The sequence below is a fragment of the Palaemon carinicauda genome, chromosome 27 (genome assembly GCF_036898095.1).
Source record: "Palaemon carinicauda isolate YSFRI2023 chromosome 27, ASM3689809v2, whole genome shotgun sequence".
Lineage (NCBI taxonomy): Eukaryota > Metazoa > Arthropoda > Malacostraca > Decapoda > Palaemonidae > Palaemon > Palaemon carinicauda.
Window position 1 is genome coordinate 24,224,215 of NC_090751.1, and position 21,665 is coordinate 24,245,879.

General features: G+C 36.3%; 1 protein-coding gene across 3 annotated transcripts in view; it reads right to left on the bottom strand.

The window, feature by feature from the left end:
* The window catches only part of Mlf (myeloid leukemia factor), a 78,754-nt gene that overhangs the window by 6,843 nt on the left and 50,246 nt on the right, over nucleotides 1-21,665 (bottom strand). Inside the window, exons 4-6 of one of the 3 annotated variants that reach the window (XR_011040088.1) lie at nucleotides 21,343-21,538; nucleotides 18,919-19,063; nucleotides 12,729-12,833 (exon numbers count right to left, since the gene is read on the bottom strand). Coding sequence is in view for 2 of the 3 variants with exons in the window: in XM_068350866.1 (XP_068206967.1) it covers nucleotides 12,786-12,833; nucleotides 18,919-19,063; nucleotides 21,343-21,538 (389 nt within the window). In the remaining variant the exon portion in view is untranslated. The remainder of the gene's footprint in view (nucleotides 1-12,728; nucleotides 12,834-18,918; nucleotides 19,064-21,342; nucleotides 21,539-21,665) is intronic. The other 2 variants (XM_068350866.1, XM_068350867.1) reach the window with 2 other exon arrangements.

A 21,665-nucleotide genomic window follows, 5' to 3' on the forward strand; every position in this document is an offset into this window, starting at 1 on the left:
CAACAGACGGGGTTAGCGACTGAGGCGGAACCGTTTACCATCCCTGAAAGCCTTGTTATGCGTGACATAATAGTACAGCAAAACTTCAAAGGCTCGACAACAGCTGTGAAGTTGACCTGTAAACAACTTGGAGCGTCTCCTGGCTAGGCGCCAGGGAGAGTCTACCAGAATTGAGAAGTCTATCTGGGCAGAGGCATGAACTCCCAAGCCGAGAACTTCTCTCGTGTCATATCAGACTCTTGCTCTAAAAACCAGTTTAAAAGAAGGGAAAGCAAAGGCTGTATCCCCCAAACTCCTCCTGGTGAAAAACCAGTCGCCTAGCCAACGTAACGCTCTCTAGGAGAGCGAGAGAGCACTAGCTTAAAAACAACGGCTTCGAAGTAGCTAGGCCTAGTGTAAGCTCTGACGTTTAGGCGAACGAGGAGCAGCAGTTACAAAAAGATCCGGACGAAGATCCTTAAAAAAAAAATCATCATGATTTAATTAAAGTCCATAGGAGGCTAAGCAGCTTTAGGCTCCTCTCCATCTGACAGAGTCCTCAAGGGAATATCAGTAGGAGGGAGAACAGCAACTTCCTCATCTACAGGAACCTTGTCCGATAAAAGCTGAGTCTCTCACTGGTGCATTAGTAGCGGACCAGAACGCAACGTCATGTAACTGCTTGACAGTCTGTGAACTGTCAACAACTGAACTGTCAACCACAACAGGTGCGTGAGGACGCACAGCGTCCACTCGAGACTGCTTTGACTGCCTAGACTGAGCAGTCAAAACAACTCTAGAATGCGGAGGTTGACGCACAGCGTCAAAACAAGTCAACTCCGATTGTTAGTGAACGTCTTGAACGTCAACAGGAGCATCAGCCAGTGGCCTAACGTCCAAATGCGGCTGAAAAACCACACGAGACCGCATCGAGTGTGGTTCTAAACAACCTGACTGGCGTGACTAAGCTACGCCAACGTCAACAGTAAGCACAAAAGAATGTTAGGTTGGCTGAAAGCCAGGATATCGATGAGATAAACGGCTAGACTCAACGGACTAATCGGCAGAATAGTCTTCCCTAAGGGAGGCAAGCATATACTGCATGTTTTGCCATACAACCCCTTAAGGATCAATGGAAATGGTTGTGGTAATAGACGAGGGTAACGTCTGTGACCGCAACACTTTGCCTACAAAAAAAGACTCTCGGAGTCTGTGTTACGTTTTTGTTAGGCGGCGAGCAGTTATCCGATGACTGCATAGGGTCAGAGCTGTCCTATTGGCTGTAACCAGGACGCTGGACCTGTCCTGAAAGGACTGACTTTCGCTTAAGGGCTTCGAAACCTTGTGACAGGTTTCTTATGCGAAAAGCCTACGGATGGCGAGGAGAAACAACGTCTCTCTCGTCTTATGGTAGGGGAGATCTTGGTAAGATACACCCGATACCATAGAGGGAAAACGTCTGTTCGTTGGTCAAGGCCTCTCGAACCCATAAGTCGTTTGACATTACTTCTCCCCTGGGCTTGGGAGCTTGCAAGAGGTCCCGGACTAGGTGAACGACAGGCACGAACAGACGAACCCTCGGACGCAACACTGTAACACTTTGCGCCTCGGACGCAACACTGTAACACTTGTGCATATCACTTTATCACTTCGATTTTCTGTTTTGCACTAATTTCTACCTGAAACACGCAATTCTACCCTTCATTAAAAGGTAGTACAGTAATTGCGAAATTAGTCGTATAATGCAAGCTCATAATACCAGCAAAAAACAGAAAACATATTTTAAGATAAAAAGAAAAATCAGTGGCTGGGAAAGAGACTAAACACTAGTTCATATAACTACGTTTTCAATCTCTCACCGCACATAGCCTGGGGACGAGAATAAAAACCTAAAAACGTTTTATCCTTCCTCCCCGTACAGAGACTAGGGACGTGAGTAACACGAGAACAACGTTACCCGCTTGAACGGAACGTTTTCTCTCCTCTCTCTCCCTCCGTCTCTATCTCTCTCTCTCTTTCTCTCTTGATTTCGCACCTAAGAGAAGAGCCCAATTATATATCGTCAAAAAAACATGTTATTTGACTAAAGGAAAAAACTGAAAGGTTTTTCAAATAAAAAGTTCCTTTAAATTAGAATTTAAAATATTTAAGCTAAGAAAGAATGAACAAAACGTCAGAATCGATTTACTCTTACTGCAAAGTGAAACCGTGATACACTCTCTCTCTATCGTAACGATAGAGCGCATGTTGTACGTCCTGAACGTCAACAACTGCGTAGCATAAAAAAACTAAACGTTAGTTCATCTTTGAAAACAGTAAGAAGACTATCAAAGAAATTCTTTCATAAAATTTTACATTTAAAAAGTTTTAAAACCTTAGCTCTTTAAAAGCTAAAGACGATATAAAGGGCTCAACGTTGATTAACTTCGGTTTCCAAGTTAGGACCGCCTACTCTCAGGCTCTGCCTTTTTAAGTATGTTATATAAACAAAGCATTAAAATTTATTTTTATATGTTTATAAAAAATGGAAAGTTAATCGAAGAGGCCTAATAAAGGCGGAGAGATATAAAATATAGAGGAAAATCTATAACGTGATAAGATAATTATTAAAAGCCTAAACACACTTCCGTCTAAGGGAAGGGTCGGCCATTTAAAAGTGAAAGAAAGTCCATACTCTCTTTGTCACCATAATTAAATCTATCCAAAACGAGTTCAAGTTTTAAGATGAAGATAAAACACCTGCATAGCGAAAGCTCAAAACTAGAATAGTGTACTTCACCAAATAGTTGTGAAAACAAATCCAGTTAGCAACAGCGAATTAGTAGGTCTTGCCGGTAGCCCGACAGAGAGAAAATTGAGTTCTTTGTTTACAATGAGTACTAGGTATCTGAACGACAGATAGCGCTGTTGAGTACACCCCCTACCTGTGTAGCGATCGCTGGCGAATTTTTACGTAGAGTTTTTCTGTCGAGCAACAGAGTTGCAGCTATTATAATCACCGGCTAATTTAAATATTGAAAAAAAAAAAAATTCATTAGGCCACATTTATAGCCTTTATGAATCCTAGACACTCCATTCCATAGCCATGGAGCCTTAGTTTCCCAGCAGGTAAGATCCTTACTTTTCATGTTGTAAGAGGTCAACTGGGTTGATTTTACTTACAGGTTTATACTGATTTTTTATTTTTACCTGCACTTGTTCAACTTACAAACCTTTCATTTACATTAGCCTTAATCACTATTCAAAAGAGAGGGTGAAACAACTGCAAAAATCCACGAATTATAAAACTTGAGAGATTCGTCTAAAAGTTCATAAAATTTACATCAACAAAGGCATCAAAGCACTAAATAAGCTCTAATACTGAAGAGAAATACCCAAGTACTGTAAAATATTATTCAACTTGAAAATTACCTGGCCTGAGAGACCATACAACATACCATTGGAAAAATTGTGGTGAACAAAGTAAAAACAAGACCATCAAAATACAAAATATAATGTATAAAGTACAATATATTTGGAATGAGTGAAAAGTTATTTCCAGCTAACTTTCTGAGACTGAAATTTCTTCCTTCTGACAACTTTTCATGCAGAAATAAGAGGGACCAGCATATTCTCCGTTGCTAGCGAAGAAATAAGAGGCTCTAATGGTGTACACAACACTTCACAAACGATGATTTCATGAGACATTGAGAAAAGCTTTAAGAGGGGCTAGCAACCATCACACATACACTAACAGTATTTACTATACAGTATACACAAATATATGTCAATGAAGAAAGACAGTTGGCCACACTGCAGATAAATAAAACCAACACACCCTGATGGTTAACAAAAATTGTGTAAAAAATGATAAGGAAATTATCTGAAATTCTCTTAAAAATAAAACCACAGAGAAATACATAAATTTATAAACGGTAAAGATTTTAGCATATTACGTACTGCATTAGCAAACCAAGAACCAAATACAGTATTCACAACCTAATACCATCATTAAAATACTGGAGCACTAGACAAAGAACTACCCAACTGCTTATAGCTAACTAAAGACATCTACCTCACAACCTAAACCAAGAAATAGTAAAGGTAGGGATTGAAAACTTATATAAAAAAAGAAGAATACCAGTAACTGACTCTAATATCCAAATGAGGATCTGATAACAGTACTATAGAGGGAAAATAAACAGCACCAACAGACACAGCAGTCAAATAATCATTATTTGGTATGTGGTACTCATAAATTTTATCCAAGTCTAAACTGTAAATTAAAGAAGGAAGTAACATATTGTTAATCACTTGAAGAATTTATGTCACTTGACAATTACAAAAAAAGAGTTATAATCATTCTTCAAAGTAAATACAACATGATTAGCTAATGAAAACTACACTGAAAACAGACAATGTTTCACAATGGTTTATCAAAGCAAGCAAGTGAGAATGGCAACAGCATGGAAAGAATAGCTGCATAAATTAAAAGGAAAGGAATTACAGTAAATAAAGCAAAATTCTAAATAAGTCTGGGAATACAGGGCCCACTGACAGCAAGCTGGACACATGAAAACTAAGGTTCTAACCAAAGATGGAGTGAGCACAATACTGCCAGTCAGCAGATCTACTTCTTTTGACTAGAGAATGGAATTCTAGAATCCATAAAAACGATGAATGCAGGCTATTGTGAATAATGGGTTTGTAAACAAACCAAAAAATTTGATGAACAGGGGAGAATGAGGACCCTTACAAAAATAAGCCAAAGTGATAATGAAGGATAGATAAATGCCAAATATCTACAATATGAAAGCAGTATGAAAGTCACTGAAAACTTTCTCCATTCATCTTTCTCTTTCTAAACACTTAGAAATAACAAGATCTGTCCATTTCAAAGCAAAGTGAGGATCGCAAATAACAAGATCTGTCCATTTCAAAGTGAGGATCGCAAATAACAAAATCTGTTTATTTCAAAGTGAGGATCGCAAATAACAAGATCAATCTCTGTCCATTTCAAAGAGAGGATCGCAAATAACAAGATCTGTCCATTTCAAAGAGAGGATCGCAAATAACAAAATCTGTCCATTTCAAAGTGAGGATCGCAAATAACAAGATCTGTCCATTTCAAAGTGAGGATCGCAAATAACAAATTCTGTCCGTTTCAAAGTGAGGATTGCAAATAACATAATCTGTCCATTTCAAAGTGAGGATCATAAATAATAAAATCTGTCACTATTGCTAAGAAAAAAAAAAAGTTGAAATGTAATTTGAAAGGGCTAAATAAATTAGACCTTGTCCTTATTCCAAATTGATGTCCAAATATCTTAGTTCTTTCACCACAATGTGCTACTATTGTTCTTTTGTAAACTATGAGTAAAATGTACAAGTCCTTTTTTAACATACCTTACACAAATCAAGAACTACTGATCATTACGGTAACATACTATAATTAGATATTTATATATTGGCACTGTTGCACTGATACTAAAAAGTTCACTAATGCCAATAGAATATAGTGTAATAATGATATCCACTGAAATATAAGCCGTTATTTCAATTTAGAAAATTTTTTATCTTTCTGTACCATTCTAAACATCCTTGTACTACAACCATACCAAGCTGATAAAAAAATAATTCTCCATTTTGAAAAATGCAAAGAAAGATTGTACAACACACTCAAATTCCTCAGATTTCAAAAGGTAGTAAACAATAGAAAGTACAATATGACAATAGCGTAGATTTCCTAACAGCAGAAAGTTAAATTATATATTGTACAGTGCAGACCGCTGTGAAAGATGTTCACTTTTTGAACAGCTATACTGTATAATCACTAATTAGTGTTGTATAAATACCATAAAAAATTTGATCATTTTAAATTATTCCTAACTACTTTGAACATATCACTATATTTATGAGTTTCTCCTTCTATGTAACTTTCATAACATTTCCAAAACCTTGTGAGACAAGTCCACCGAGTATTATACAAATGAAGATGGCAAAAAACTTAGGTGGTATGTGCAGCCAAGTATGCAGATGATGCAGTTTATTTGAAATATGTATTTAGATGACACAAAAGCTTGTAAAACATTTTACATATGATGCACACACAAGCTATGATTATGAAGTAGTACTGTATAGTACTAGAGCAATTTGGAATACAAAATGATAAAAAAGAATTCATTTTGATTGAAAATGCAATATACAAGATAACCAGATTTTACTTTCGGGGGGGATACTGAAGTCCACCTAATCAATGATAGGCAAGTAAAATCCTCATAAATCCATCATAAGTATTTACTAATGAATCACTGTAGAAGTTCACAGCTACCACTATTAGAAATTCACTTACCTTGAAATGAGATGGTACTAACTGTATTATCCCAGAAGAAAAAAAATCTTAATTTCAACTCTAGAATTAATAATGTATTTGCATAGCATACTGAAAGTAATTTTATAAAAAAATCTGGTGACCCACCACTTCCTATCAAATATTATCAGTCAGCATTACTACTATTATTATTATCATCATAATAGCCAAGCTACAAACATAGTTGGAAAAGCAGGAGACTAAAATTCCAAAGGCTCAAACAGGGAAAGAAACCCATACAGAAAAGAACACCAGTAATATGATAAACTATATATAAGAAATATATAAATTATATCAGTGGCTGTTGTAGCCTGGATTGGAAAAGTCTCTGCCTGGCGATCTGTTGGACATGAGTTCAAGACCTGCTCAAGCTCTATAGTTTTTAATAATGTCTGCAATCTCACCATCCTTGTGATGTAGGGATGGGGAGTTTGGGAGAGCCTATAGGTCTACTCACTGAGTCATCAACAACCAATGGCTGGCTCCTAGTCCTAATCAGATGGAGAGGAGTTTTGGATGCTGATTATATGGTCAATCCCTTGCTTCTGCCATTCATGAGCAACATTTAAATGTTAATATAGATCATAAATAAACTATGAAGTGAGACTTATGTCAGCCTGTTCAACAGAAAAGCATCTCCACAATCTGGTCACAATTGGAACTAGAATACTGTACATATACATACATATACCAAAGGCACTTCCCCCAATTTTGGGGGGTAGCCGACATCAACAAGAAACAAAACAAAAAAGGGGACCTCTACTCTCTACGTTCCTCCAGCCTAACCAAGGACTCAGCCGAGTTCAGCTGGTACTGCTAGGGTGCCACAGCCCAACCTCCCACATTTCCACCACAGATGAAGCTTCATACTGCTGAGTCCCCTACTGCTGCTACCTCCACGGTCATCTAAGGCACCGGAGGAAGCAGCAGGGCCTACCGGAACTGCATCACAATCGCTCGCCATTCATTCCTATTTCTAGCACGCTCTCTTGCCTCTCTCACATCTATCCTCCTATCACCCAGAGCTTTCTTCACACCATCCATCCACCCAAACCTTGGCCTTCCTCTTGTACTTCTCCCATCAACTCTTGCATTCATCACATTCATCAATTGGAACTAGAATACTGTATAGTATTGAATCTTAGGATGGAGAAGTCATGTCTGTTAGAATTAAGAGCATACCCAACACTGCATAGCGGATGGTAATGTCTGAGGATGTAAATGCTAGGAATGATCAAAACAATAAATATCTTGTGCAACATGCTCAGAAAACTAACTAAACATGTGCCCCAGAGTAATATCTGAATCAGTAATGAAGAATTTAATAAGACCACAATCATTTTTTTCAACAAATTTAGATCAAAGTTGGCAACTGAACACCAGACAGGAAAAAAAATACTTGAAACAAGGTAGAATTAAAGAATTAAAACATTTCCTCATGATAAATAGATCACTAAACATCTTCAAAGGCCTTCTCAATACATTGTACCAGTTTTTTTGTGAAACTCAAGAAAACAAATCACGTGTGTTTTACAAAAGTAAATTTTCAATCAAGAATCACAGCTAGAATTTCAAATTAGTTGTATTTTCAGTATCTAAAAGGACATTGTTAGGGAGCCATGTCCTTGACCTACTTACAATCATGATTTGAGTTCTGATAGGGTTCAACTTTATCCTTAAATCTGCACCACATTCTAATTTTAGCTAGCTCTCTATTAAGGGATTCAGCAACCACAGATCTACATTCAAAGAGATGGAATTGATGCAGAGAGCAACATCATTTGCATATGTAACAAGCTTGTTTTCATAGCCAAAACACTTATTTGTACTGTACTATTATTATTATTACTTACTAAGCTATAACCCTAGTTGGAAAAGCAGGGTGCTAATAAGCTCAGGGGCCCAACAGGGAAAATAGCCCAGTGAGGAAAGGAAACAAGGAAAACAAATTAAAGAACAGTAAGAACATTAAAATAAATAATTCCTATATAAACTCTAAAAAAAATTTTTCCTGTATAAACTCTAAAAACTTTAACAAAACAAAAGGAAGAAATTAGAAAGAATAATGTGACTGAGTGTACCCTCAAGCAAGATAATTCTAACCCAAGACAGTGGAAGACCATGGTACAGAGGCTATGGGACTACCTAAGAATAGACAATAATGGTTTGATTTTGGAGTGTCCTTCTCCTAGAAGAGTTGCTTACCATAGCTAAAGTCTCTCTTCTACCCTTACCAAGAGGAAAGTGCCCCCTGAACAATTATAGTGCAGTAGTTAACCCCTTAGGTGAAGAAGAACTGTTTGGTAATTGCAATGTTGTCAAGTGTATGAGCACAAAGGAGAGTCTGTAAAGAATAGGCCAGACTATTCGGTGTACGTGTAGGCAAAAGGAAAGTGAGCTGTAACCAGAGAGAAGAATCCAATGTAGTACTGTCTGGCCAGTCAAAGGACCCCATAACTCTCTAGCGGTATTATCTCAACGGGTGGCTAGTACCCTGGCGAACCTACTACCTATAGTATTAAAAGTAATGGAGTGAGAACACTACCAGATATTACATTTACTCTGTAATCTATCAGTTAAAATTTCAATAATGATGCTAAGAAAAGTCATATTTCAAGTTTGAAAAGAAGGGCCTCATGATTAATACAAAGACAGCACTAATTCACTGCTTCTGATAAATAATGCTACTTTTATCTAATCTAATAGCAGTCCATCTTTACCAACATTTTATAACCTAAATTCAAAGAAAAGCTCAATCTGAATTATGGGTAGAAAAAAACAAAGTGGTTGTGAGGAAAACTGAAAAGAAATACCCACCCCTAAATATTTACCATCGACTGCCAGATATACAAAATGGAGAGGCATTATACTGTACAGTACATAGAAAAAATGCAAATTTTCTACTTTACAGTACACATTCAGATTTAGACAGCTTCAAAAGAGAAGCTAATGTTCCAGCTGCTTGAAATGAAATAGATAAAGTGTGCTGGGATTTGCGCTGGAAGATCCTCCACAGTAGCAAAGCTCTTCCTTGACTCAGTCTACTTGGAACTGGCACGTGAGGATGTAATGGATGTCTTCGAGTCCCAGATTTGTTTGCTCCTTTCATTTATTTTGGTTGTATGCCTCCTGATTTCTGTCCAGGACTCGGCACCATAGGGCACATTTGAAATATCTACTGCTTTATATCCTTGGATTTTGATGGTCAGTCTCAGGAGTTTGTTTTTTCCAGCATATTTTCCTCCACCTCAATAATACATGAAACAAAGTTCCCAAGATATAATAGAAAAATAGCACCTCACAGTTGTGAATCATCAACAGTGAAGATGGCCTCATTCTGACTTGGTTTAATTTCTTGTACTATGACTCCTGTTCTTCTTGTATTCATCTGTAAGCCAAGTGCCTAATATATTGACGATCTAGGATGTGTTGCATTAATTCTGGGAGTCAATGCAGCAGAAAAGTACCTAAACAAGATTTGCCCAAATATTTTAACATTTAAAGGTTTGATGAAATCTTACGCATGTACATGGATATTTCTCAAGCCTACAGTGCACTGTGTGAGGTGCACCAATGACTAACTCCCTAACAGAGCCAATAATTATAAAAATATGTGAATAATTTTAAAATGTTGTGCTACCTTCAGTTCTTTCCTCTTTTGTAAAGAAAATACTTTATCATGTATAGTAACAATAATTAAACTTCTGACACCCTTAAAATTCATAGCTGATAAACAAGAAGTACTGTCCATTTATGTATACACAAATTGCTGCAAATTTTAATTGTGTAACACGATGCAAAATTGCATATCGTTCCAGTCTGTTTTGTTTATTTTATCATGCATATACCTTTGAAGTCAAGGATAAATGCTGCATATCTTTTCTGTCTTAACAAAAAAAAAAAAAAAAACTACAAGTTTTCCTTTGAAACATGCTTTTTTTATTGGCAACATTTCATCACATTGTAGTACTTTGTTTTCTTTAAATATATTTATTTACCTCCCACTTGATTATTCACACAATTATGTCTTCTTTTGCAGGAATTTTGACCTGATCTAAAGATGGTCTACGTGACATTTCCAGTGTTCAGTGACCAGTTTTGAAACCCATTTGTGTATGAGCTGGTATTTGAGAAGCTCCAGATTCTCTTCGGAGAAAATTAGGAAACAGACTATGAACCTGTTTTGATATTGCCAGAGCAACAGAAATTTTCACAAGCTTGCATAAATTACCTGAGGAAAATAGTACAATATATGCAGACCTTTCCTGGCCCATTTAAATAGTTGCCAATTCTGCAGGGTGTTACAATTGTATACTCTGCATTATGCACTTAATAAAAGATAATTCATTGATACAAACCATTCACTTTATTACTAAAGGTCTCATTTAATATGTTTGATATACCGGCGTTTCAATATGAAGAACTTTCATTTCCTATAGCATCATAGAGCTATTACGCTTAAACCCGCAGACGGCAAAGACCATCAACAGTAAACTTTGAAAATCCTCCCTGGTTTACAGTTAGACTTTACGACTGACGCAATACTCTAGATCAATGCCAAAAATCATTCTCCCTAGTAGACAAAACCTGTACCTTAGTTTAAAAGCAAAAACACACTCTTACAGTGCCAATGGCAAGCAAAGGCTAAGACAAACCAATAAAGTAGGACAAGACAATTTGGTTGTTAACAGTTGCAGATGCTGTTAGTAACATGAAACAATCATCTTATATTAGCAAAGTATGAGAGATTAGCACATGGAGGATAATGGACAGGTCTGACTACTACTTTCATGCAACACACTCCATTCCAACCAATGAGTAGACCATCTGAGAAGTACAGTTAACTTAATTAAGAAATCTATTTGTATTACAGAGCTTTCCTGAGATTTATCAAGTCTAAAAAATCAAACTAATTACTGTAATCAGAAGAGTATATGAGCTTCCTCAAGTATATCCTTATTACTTAATGATGATAATATTAATTTATCCATATATCTTTTTTTAAATATCTACTGAAGCACTTACACTTTATTTATCCAATATATACTAAATTTTATACTAGACCCTCTTGAAAAATTAATTTCACAAACTTATGTGCTTCATTAAAAGGATTCTAGATATTTCCTGCAGTCTTCATCATTGTATTACCCACAACCAAGCGTGTGTTAAATATATAGCAAGAAAAACTGCAATTATAAAAACACCCTCCAGTAATGCAACTTACTTCATACATTGCAATAAATAAAAATATAAACAAATTTGATTTCTGCTTATTACATCATACAGCTCTTGCCTATATAGAAGGGTTATAAATCAAAACTACATAATTGGATTAGGAATTTTGGGACATAGGCCAGGCAAAGAAACCAGTGAGGGCATTCAGCACAAAATTTTACACTAGGTTCTGTGCAGAAAAAATTCAAGGGCTGGATTTACCAAGTACTGTACACTTTACTAAAAACTGCTCATGGATAGAAATATTTCCCTGTGGTTAGTGTGCTTGGTTCAATAGCAGCACACTTATCCATTGTATAATTATAACTTTCCCAAAAATTACTACTTTGAAGGATTCTGGCAAATTCTACGTAAAGGATTTGATTACAAGACTAAACATCCACTGGTGTCATAAGAGTGGAAAACCACAAGCATATTTCAATGTATAATTGCATTGACAATAATAGTATATTTGCACTCCAAATAAAGCTTACTGCAAGAGCCTGCGTCTTGCTATAAGCAAGGCGCCCTAAAACGAATCCAAAATAAGCTTCTAAGCAGTGACAGATTTTACGCCATTCTTGGACTTATAAGTAAAAAGGGATGGACTAGTTTTCCGACAAGAAGGAAAAAATCTAATGCTGGCCTATAAAAAAATGGCGATTCATAACTACTGTACTAGAACAAAATTTTATCATGCTCTAATTCAATGTACATCTAACACAAGAGTTTTACATCTGGCACTGGGTTGTCTAGTTAAGTTATTGTTAAAAAAGTTCAAAAGGTTCAGCATACTTCTGCTATCTTGAAGTAACAACAATCATCCATATTTTACTTTCAGTTCATGTAAAATCAGTAATTGACTTAAATTTCCTTTACCATATATGCTGATTATGTTAATACTGTAAAACAGAAATTATTCCTACAGTTTGGATTAAAACAGTTTTTGTACAACTTCCTGATGAAAATTTAAGTTTCCAGTAAATTTGCAATATATCCTGATATATTAAGTAGATCAGGCTAACATAAATATTGGCTGTACAATAGGAAGTTATATTAATAAAAGTACTGTATTGAAATAAGTTGCATTACCAAAAGTATCTTTATTAAATGAAGGTGTTTTATCTTCAACTTTTTTTAATCAGCATAAATAATGCCTTGTATAATTCCACTATCCTCCACATACCATTCGAAGAAAAGAAAGGGACCACCACCAGCACATAACTGAGGTTTCTAGCTTTACCTGGGGCCAGCAGTGATGGAAAGCATTGGCCGAGAACGCCTTCTGTAGCTGAAACAATACCACAAATGCATCAAAGTATGGATTTTTCCTCCTTAAAAACAGAATTATAAATGAGAACTTAAATTAACAAACCCTTAACCAAACATTGACTCAAAACAATAATTCTAAAAATGTACATTCCTCTAAAAACTAGTATCAAATACTAAAATATATGAACTCTATATTACAATATTTATCCCACTAGCTCTGAACAAATACCAAGATGTATAATATATCACATAAGATTGCCATGTGTGTCATAAGAACATACAATTGCTACTTATAAGGATAAATGAAATTTCACCTTGGTTGAAAGATAATGCCTTTTGGCATCAAAAATTGCATGTTCACTGTCCAAAAGTTCACTTTATTCATAAAGACATAGTGAATTTACAGTTTAATGATGTTTCTGAGGATGATAAAATATTGTTAAAACACACCCAGGGGAACCATGAGAAAAAAGTAAACTTTCTATGCAACCCCTTCTAGTCTTTTACTTTACTGTACAGTGTATGAATATAAATGCTTTTCACCTTTTAATTTTTATAAAATTTATCCTCCTCTTTATATTAGACCCTACCCATTGAGTGTTTATTGCAGGTAACAAACTCAGGAATGCATCTTACACCTTACTTTGTAATAAAGTAGTTTCTGAAATTAACAAATAAAGTCATTTATCCTGTATTATCCTATAGTTGAAAATTTTTCAATTCTAACCACCACTACATATCTGTTGCTACAAAAATAAAATCCCTTTGAACAAGTGCGCAAAATGATAATTCCTCTAACCACTCATGCTCAAATTTCTGTATGAACACTTATAATTATACCTTATCCCAATTATTCTACTTTACAATTCGCATCCCACATTCAACAATTAGTTATTCAAAATCTATACAAGCCATAATTCAGATGTGTCTGGGAATTTCCTCTCAAAATCAGATATTGTACCTCCCAACAAGTCACATTAAAAAGATCTAAGAGACAAATTCAATTATCCACAGCTATTTGACGCAGTTAACTCTTACTTTATAAAAAAAATAGTGTAGGAATCACATCAAAACTAATTAACTTTCCAATTACAGTTCCACTAATCAACACCTTTTAGTACATGTACACACATATCATACATTCAAGGACACCACTTAAGATTCCATGAGAAAAAATGCAAAATGGCTTGAATCTAACAAAAATTTCATGAACTTACAAGGTCCTTCAGTTTATGTTCGAATAGAAAATGTGTTTATCATGTAGGGAGATTTAAAATCTAACAAAACATTTTGCAGAGAAAACTTTCTCTATTTCTAGTTTCCATAATCAGAACAAAATGAAGTTTCCCTGTCCATTTCATATGTAAATAAAGTACAGTATATAATTCTACAAAATTCATGTTTCCCTAATATTGAATATCAATTTTAGTTAATATTGTATGGGAGAAACAATGAATGCTGATTAATAAAAGAAATATCCTATAATTTACGTACATGTTACTAACATGATAAGGTTCTTTATATATAGTATTGTATAATGCATTTCAGATTCAAACAATGATATAACAAACCTTAAAAGTAATTTGTATTTTTCCTAGCTATAAAAACCTGTCTTTTAAAATAGTGAATCATTTTCAGCAGAGCTGAATCAGCTCTTGAAATCATTAATGAGGTAGTTAATGACAGGGTGTCAGCACAGGAGAACAGCCATGCCAACTCCACTTAAACTTCACTTTTGACCTTAATTCAGAACAGAGTGGTAGGTGGGAAGTTTACTGCAAAGAACCTAGGTTTGCATAAAATTTATAATTACTTTTTAAAAAATCTTATTTGTTTCTAAGCATATGCAAACCTTCCATCTTATTGGTGGGTAGGAAGTCCCCCAAGAACTGAACTGGTAGGTTCTCTTCTTTTCTCGAATATGCCGGTCTAACTGCCCCCGTACGAGAGTAAAGCAGAAGACTACAGCGACTTTCCATCGGCTCATCGAAGGAACGAGCAAGCAGACAGGATCTGGGCAGTACTTGGTTATATACGTGGTACTCACTCGATGAAAAAATTGTTCTAACAAAGGGGAGATGTAACAAAGTAGGAAATGAAATACTGTACCTAATGCAAGATTGTTAATGGGTTGGTATTCATTCCACCATCCTACCTTTTGAGGAAACCTACTTTTTATAAAAATGGAGCTAAGAAATGTAGCTGAACAGCTTCAATATCAAATCTAGTATGTAACTGTATGAATGCTTCATCTCTAGAAGAAGAAGAGGAGCCAGTGATTCTATTTTTTCTCCAGACTTACATCAAACACATTACCATACACAAGAAACTTCTTGTCCCGCTCGGCTGGCTACGCCAAAGTGTTAAAGGACTTGAAGGTATACTCTCTTGAACAGAAGGTTGTGAAGATTGTTTGGCACCCCCAAACTCCATCACTTGTTTGACTGCAAGTTTCTCTGATTCCAAAGTGGGATCAATACCTCTTACTTTGTGACCTCTAGTTAGCGCAGATACCTTAACCTTATTAAAGGTTGAAGCATATGCTCTTTGATTATATCCCAAGGCTAGAAAGAGGTTCTCAACACATCTTTAAGGTTCTGCCAGTGCTAAGGAAGTCCTCTTCAGATAGCACTTCCGAGTCCTCACAGGACACAAAAGCATCTCTTAATTGCAACCCAGTGCTTCATATCGTGAAAAGATGGGTTGTAATATTTCAACAGGTTCCGAGTTTGGTCACAAATTCTGGCACAAAACTAAGAGACCTTCTTCCACCCTTATGGGATACCTATGAAAGTTTGTGCAACTCGACACATCTCTTAGCCAAGATAGTTAAGAATTAGAACTCAGTCTTATAACCTCCTAAAAGGCTTATATAAGACAGATTTCATAATTCTGATCGCCTTCTACAATCAGATCTTCCTGAACAGTACCATCCTGTTTGTAATACTAGGTATGCAGTTAATTCTAACAATCATGCCTTCCCGATCATGAGGCTCAATACTACACAGAATTATAGAAGTTTTAGTCCAGCTGTGCCCAAATTGTGGAATGATCTTCCTGATTGGGTAGTTGAATCAGAACTTCAAAAGCTCAAACTTGCAGCAAATCTTATCATGTTGAACAGGCTGATGTAAGTCTCTTTACATAGTTTATATATGAAAGATATATTTTAATGTTATTACTGTTCTTAAAAATATTTTATTGTTCATAACTTCTCATATACTGTAGTTTGCTTATTTCCTTGCCTCCTTTTCTCACTGGGCTATTTTTCCCTGTCAGAGCCCTTGGGCTTATAGCATCCTGCTTTTCAAACTTGAGTTGTAGTTTAGCTAGTAATGATAATAATAAAAATAGTAATAATAATAATATTTAAGAGACTAAGAACATGGGTCATGTCTGACTCCGTGGATCTGGGGTCCTGGGGTAGGCAAGACTGCTCGAAAATCTTCACAAGCATCGACAACTGCCACAAGGAGGAAAGACAATGGCTCAGCCGAGAAGTAGCCTTCCACACTCATGGCCGATAGGAACTTCATGGAGAAGAGTAATGAGCAAGTCTGCGATTTGAGCAATGTTAACAAATTGGGATACTGTATTACTCGCCTTCTGGCCATATGGGAGTAACTATCTGTGACCTGAACTGGTCAATACTAGGTTGATCACCCGGTAAATCAGACTGAATGGGGGAAAGACGTAGAAAAAAATTGAGTGATAAGCACTATGGCATGAATCACTGCCTAGATGTGCATCTGTTTTGTTGACTTGAAAATAAGTAGCATGTCTTGTTGCTTGCTGACTTAAGTTGCCAGTGGTCCTGATCAAGGTCCGAAGAAGTTCGAGATGACCTTCACCACCGATCACACAGGCAAGGGCATACAGTACCTGAAGGTTTGCTGGTGGACACCCTTGAAAACTAGAGACCTTAAAGGAGAATGGAAGCCATGCAAACCAGATTTCCACTTCACTGCTGCCTGCATATGAATTGCTTGACAAGAGTAACACAAGCCTCCTCATTGAAGGATTCTAAAATGCCAGTGCTACCTGCGAACCCTTTAGTGTGAGAACTGTCTTTTCGCCCAAATGATGCACTTTTTTGCTGTCTAGTGTGAAATTAAATACGTATATCACAGTAATCAAGACAGCACGAGTCTCCTCTACGACTTATAATTCATGAGTTGATAACGCAGATTATTAACACTGTCATCTTTGATAAGTACTCTACATAGCAGCGCTTGACCACAGGGCAAATCACGAGGTTGCTTGGAGGGTTGTCAGGGCAGTCTCACCATGGCCGCTGACTCAGAAGCCAAGAATGGTGAAAACTTCCCATTAGTGTTCACACTGAAGGCTCAACCTAGAGAGGTACTGGCTCTGGTCCACAAAACCTTGCTGCCCCAAAGTGTGGAGAAGGAAGGATCTTGATAGACTAACTGGATAGATAGAGAGTTCTCATATCATCATTTCAATCCATGGCCAACTAGCAGCTCCTGAGTTCTCAACAATTGAGGGGCACCCAAATGCCAACACCGGTACCTTAGGGGCACTAGAATCCTCAGTGCCCTCATCCCTCATTAGGATGAAGGCTCACCAGTTGCTCAGATCTATTAAAACCCCACAAAAGTATTCTGTCCCAACGACAGAACCTACTGTACAAGTAATCAAGGTCGTGTCACCTTAGCTAACAACCTGTGTCTGCCGGCTGTCCTTGAAAAGTGCTGTTTTCTTAATTCTAGATACAGAAGTATCCACAAGAGAGAAGGGAATAATACTCTCCCGTCCAGGATAAATGGTGAAGGGAAACAACCAGGCTTCTCCAACATATGGCCAATGGAAAGAGTGCACAGGCACCCACAGGATTCGTGCCTCTCCAGCTAGCCTGAGTACGAACGTATTCAAAGTTAGCCATGGGGCTGTGTTTCTGTCCCACAAAGAGCAGAAAACATGGAGACATTGCCCTGCCTAACTATGGCCAAGAAAAATGGCCCATCATGGGGTCATGCATCCCCAGAGAGCCTGGCTACATTTAAAACAACAATATACAGTATGCATATAAGAAAAAGATCAAACAGCCTTAAGATAGGACACAACAATTTGACCGTACTCAATGTATCCAAAGACAAAAATGAAGTCTCTGACAGGAGAGTTGGCAGAGCTACTCTCCAGTGTTCACTCCATATCGTTAACTATTTCAACAACAATCTCAATGCCCATTCCAGCTCCACTGAATGTAATTCCTTATTCTAAAGTACAAAAGGATTGTATACTTGTAGGAACAAACAGGGCATATTGTTATGCAGAAGCTCAACTATTACAATAATTTCAAACATGAAAGAGAATACTGTACTAGATGATGAAGACCATACGACTGAACTTTCGTACACAACAATAAGAAAATCAGAGAATCCTACCTATTTGATAATTCCAACAATGAAAGTACCGGTAATTGTGTATAAATAATGTTAATCCTAAGAATTAAACGTAAATTCCCACACAAATAATAAGAAAAATTCCACCTTTTAAGGAAAAAATAAATCAATTCATTGACAGACCACTAAAGTAAAAATGACTGAATAAGTATACTAAGTTTTATCGCATCAAAGTCAAAAAAATTCTGACAGTGTTGGTACAGAGATTATCTATTCAAGTAAATGACTACTCTAACAACAACCAAACTGAACTACCCACATAGAATAATAAATACCGAGCTGTGCGATATACTGTACTGCTTCATATCATTAAAAACATCAATATAGTGGAGGGGGCATTTAATGGGAACCTAGTTTCATAAAAACTGACAACCCTTGATACAGTAATCCTGTATTACAAAACTTGTAAAAATTCCTTTCTCGAGAGAATACCAAAATATAAGTGAAAACACCAGTCCACAATTAAATTTACAAAAGAGGATACCCTGTGTACATTAATAATTAGCACACAGTGGGGTCTTAAACCAAATACTGGCATGGAACAAGCACAATTGTACTCCATACTTCTGGGGACAAAAAAATGGTAAAGTATTTTCGAGACTGTGCTCAAATTGAAACTGTCACACTATAATACAATAATGGTGCCAAAGCTTATGTTACCTTATTTTATCTACATACCTGGAAGAAGTCAAAGCAGGCAAGTTGGAAGAACGAGGTCGATGCGATGAGGGTGAGGGGCGGTGTCTGGGTCGGTATTCAAGAGAATGGGAATCTATACCTTGAGTGCGACGGCGGAATTCTTGATCAAACTGTGGAGCTTCCTCTGTAAAGGTTATATAAGTTATATCATGTGACTAAAACATAATAATCCAATTACTAAGCTATAAAATACAGCAAAAGATGCACATCCAATTTTTCAATTACATAATTTTTATAACAATTGGAAGTATTAATAAACTCTTCATGAGTAAAGTTGAAGTTCAAACTTTTAGCATGCTTGCTCCTTTTCAGAAATTTCCTGTTTCAGAAAAGTAATGTTATAAACAAAAGAGGATAAATATCCTGTTCTGTGCACTAAAAGAAATTTTACATTTATAGAAACTCATTCCAGCTTCATACACCACTGAGTACTAACTTTTTTGGGAGAAGAATATATTCATCCAATTCTTGCAGTTCCTAATGTTGTCCACAAATCAAATAGTTCTTACACAAATATAAAATTCTGACCCAAGACCCTAACACAAAAGCATAGTGAGCTTTCCCTAGAGCTGCTGGACCTGAATGGCTTTCAATTTTTGCACAGATAGTCCTCTATTTACTCAATGCCTCCTTGCTAGTACACTGGTATGCCTAGCATTTGCATGGCAGCAGATCGATCGCCACCCGGGACCGTGAGTTTAAGCTGTTTACTGGGGAGGTCACTACTGTGGTTGGGTTTGCCCGGCTGACGTTCTGGTGAGCATCTATTCTGATGAAACTAGAATTGAAACCAGACACATTTAACCTTCAAGTGATTTAATCTTAAAAACCTCTTCTTGAATCAGTTTGTTTTCAACTCCAGCAATGCTGGAACTATCCAACCCCTGTTAATAGCTGCTTACTCTATTACAGACATTAGACCATATAACTAAACATTCTCTGCAGTCTCTCCCTGCCCCAAGTTGCATTGCTTTCTGTTTTTTTTTTTTTCTTTTCCTCTATTCCTTCAAGTTTCCTCCAACAGATGTGTTAATCTTCTCTCAACTTACTCTAAGTTTTTAATTTTACAATATTACCTAAGAAAAACTTATCGGGTAATCTATTTTGAGTACAAGTATATAAATATTTTAGAGCAGAGCAACTTTACAATAATACTCCAATAATAAAAAGCTTTGTACAGCTTAAATGCTAATTATAAACAGCATCGCACAAATTAAATGATTGAGAGTAAGTTTTTCTCCCTTTGACAGTGCAACTTGGAGGTTTGAGATTCATGTTAGGATAATCTTACATATTTTATAAGTGTGTTGGTTTCCAAGTTTTGAGTTAAAAGTAAAGAGCATAGCACCTCTGTTAACCCTTTTACCCCCGGGCTATTTGGAAATTTCCAACCCTTAACCCCCAGGGGGTTATTCTTTTCTCAGCACATTTTGCAGTATATTTTTTTTAAATTGCTCTAACAGCCTTAATTTTTGTCATGGAGAGGTCAGGTTGGTCTCATTCTCTTGGAAAATGCCTGAATTTTCTCAAAAAATGATCAAAAATATGAAAAAAAAAAATTTGTAGCATTTTTTCGCGAGGACGTACTGGTACGTCCATGTGGGTAAAGGGATGGCTTTTGTGAAATGTACCAGTACGTCCTTTTGGGGGTAAAAGGGTTAACAGGGTGGAAATTACCTACAGATAAAATCATAAAGAAACAGCTTACAGACACTAGATTTCCTACTGCATTACTTCTCGCTTCAAAGGCCAGCTTATTTTAAAACACGGCTCCGTGACTTCCACAAATAAACCAGAGACTTTTACACTTCAGAATGATGCCAGGAAATATATTACCTGGGACATTTTGAATCAAAACTTACAATGCTAGGCCATTTTTTTCCTATTGACTTCTGACATGTTCCAACCACAATACAAAGACACTTTAGAACAATAGCAAGAGAACAGAAAAACCCAGCAATTTAACACTTTTATGCATTTGATACAGACTCAACATAAATATCAGAACTTTATGGGCTATCGACCAATGACCCTACAGTTTGTTATAAATAATACTGGTAAAGTCTTCTTTGTAGCAGTGCAAATTGAACCCTTAAAATTAATGTCAACACATGAACATACAGTACATCAAAAAAAATTTCATCTTGAGCCTCTGATAGAAACTTTTGTCATTCTAATTTAACAATAAAGGTTAAATAGATATAATTCACAAGATTTTAAGACATATCCGTATACATATTTTTACATTGAAAAATATATTTAACCTGTTTAAAACCTAAATTAGAAATTTTATACTTTAACAAAATTTTCAAATAAAGCTAAAACATTCATGAAAAGTTTTATATGTTGTGTTGAAGAACTGCAAAATGGCAAAAAACATACAAAAGTTATATCAGGTCAAACCTTCATCTAAGTTGACGAGCTCTTGCCTCTCTTCCAAGTTCCCATCTTTCTGTTCCCTTTCAATTATATGAGAACGATCACCAATGTGGTGACCAATTGCCATCTTTCGCAGTCCGGAATGACCGTCGTGTACGGTACGACGTGTTTCTCTTACCCCTCCAGGAGCTCCCCTCGAGGAAGTACTTGCCTGATACACCTGTAATATTGAAAAGTTATTGTAGATGATGTTTAAAGAAGGATTAAGAGACATTTTATACAGTACCGTACTAATAATTGAATTTTAGCGTGTACGAGTCGAATAATTATTTTTAATACGAATATAA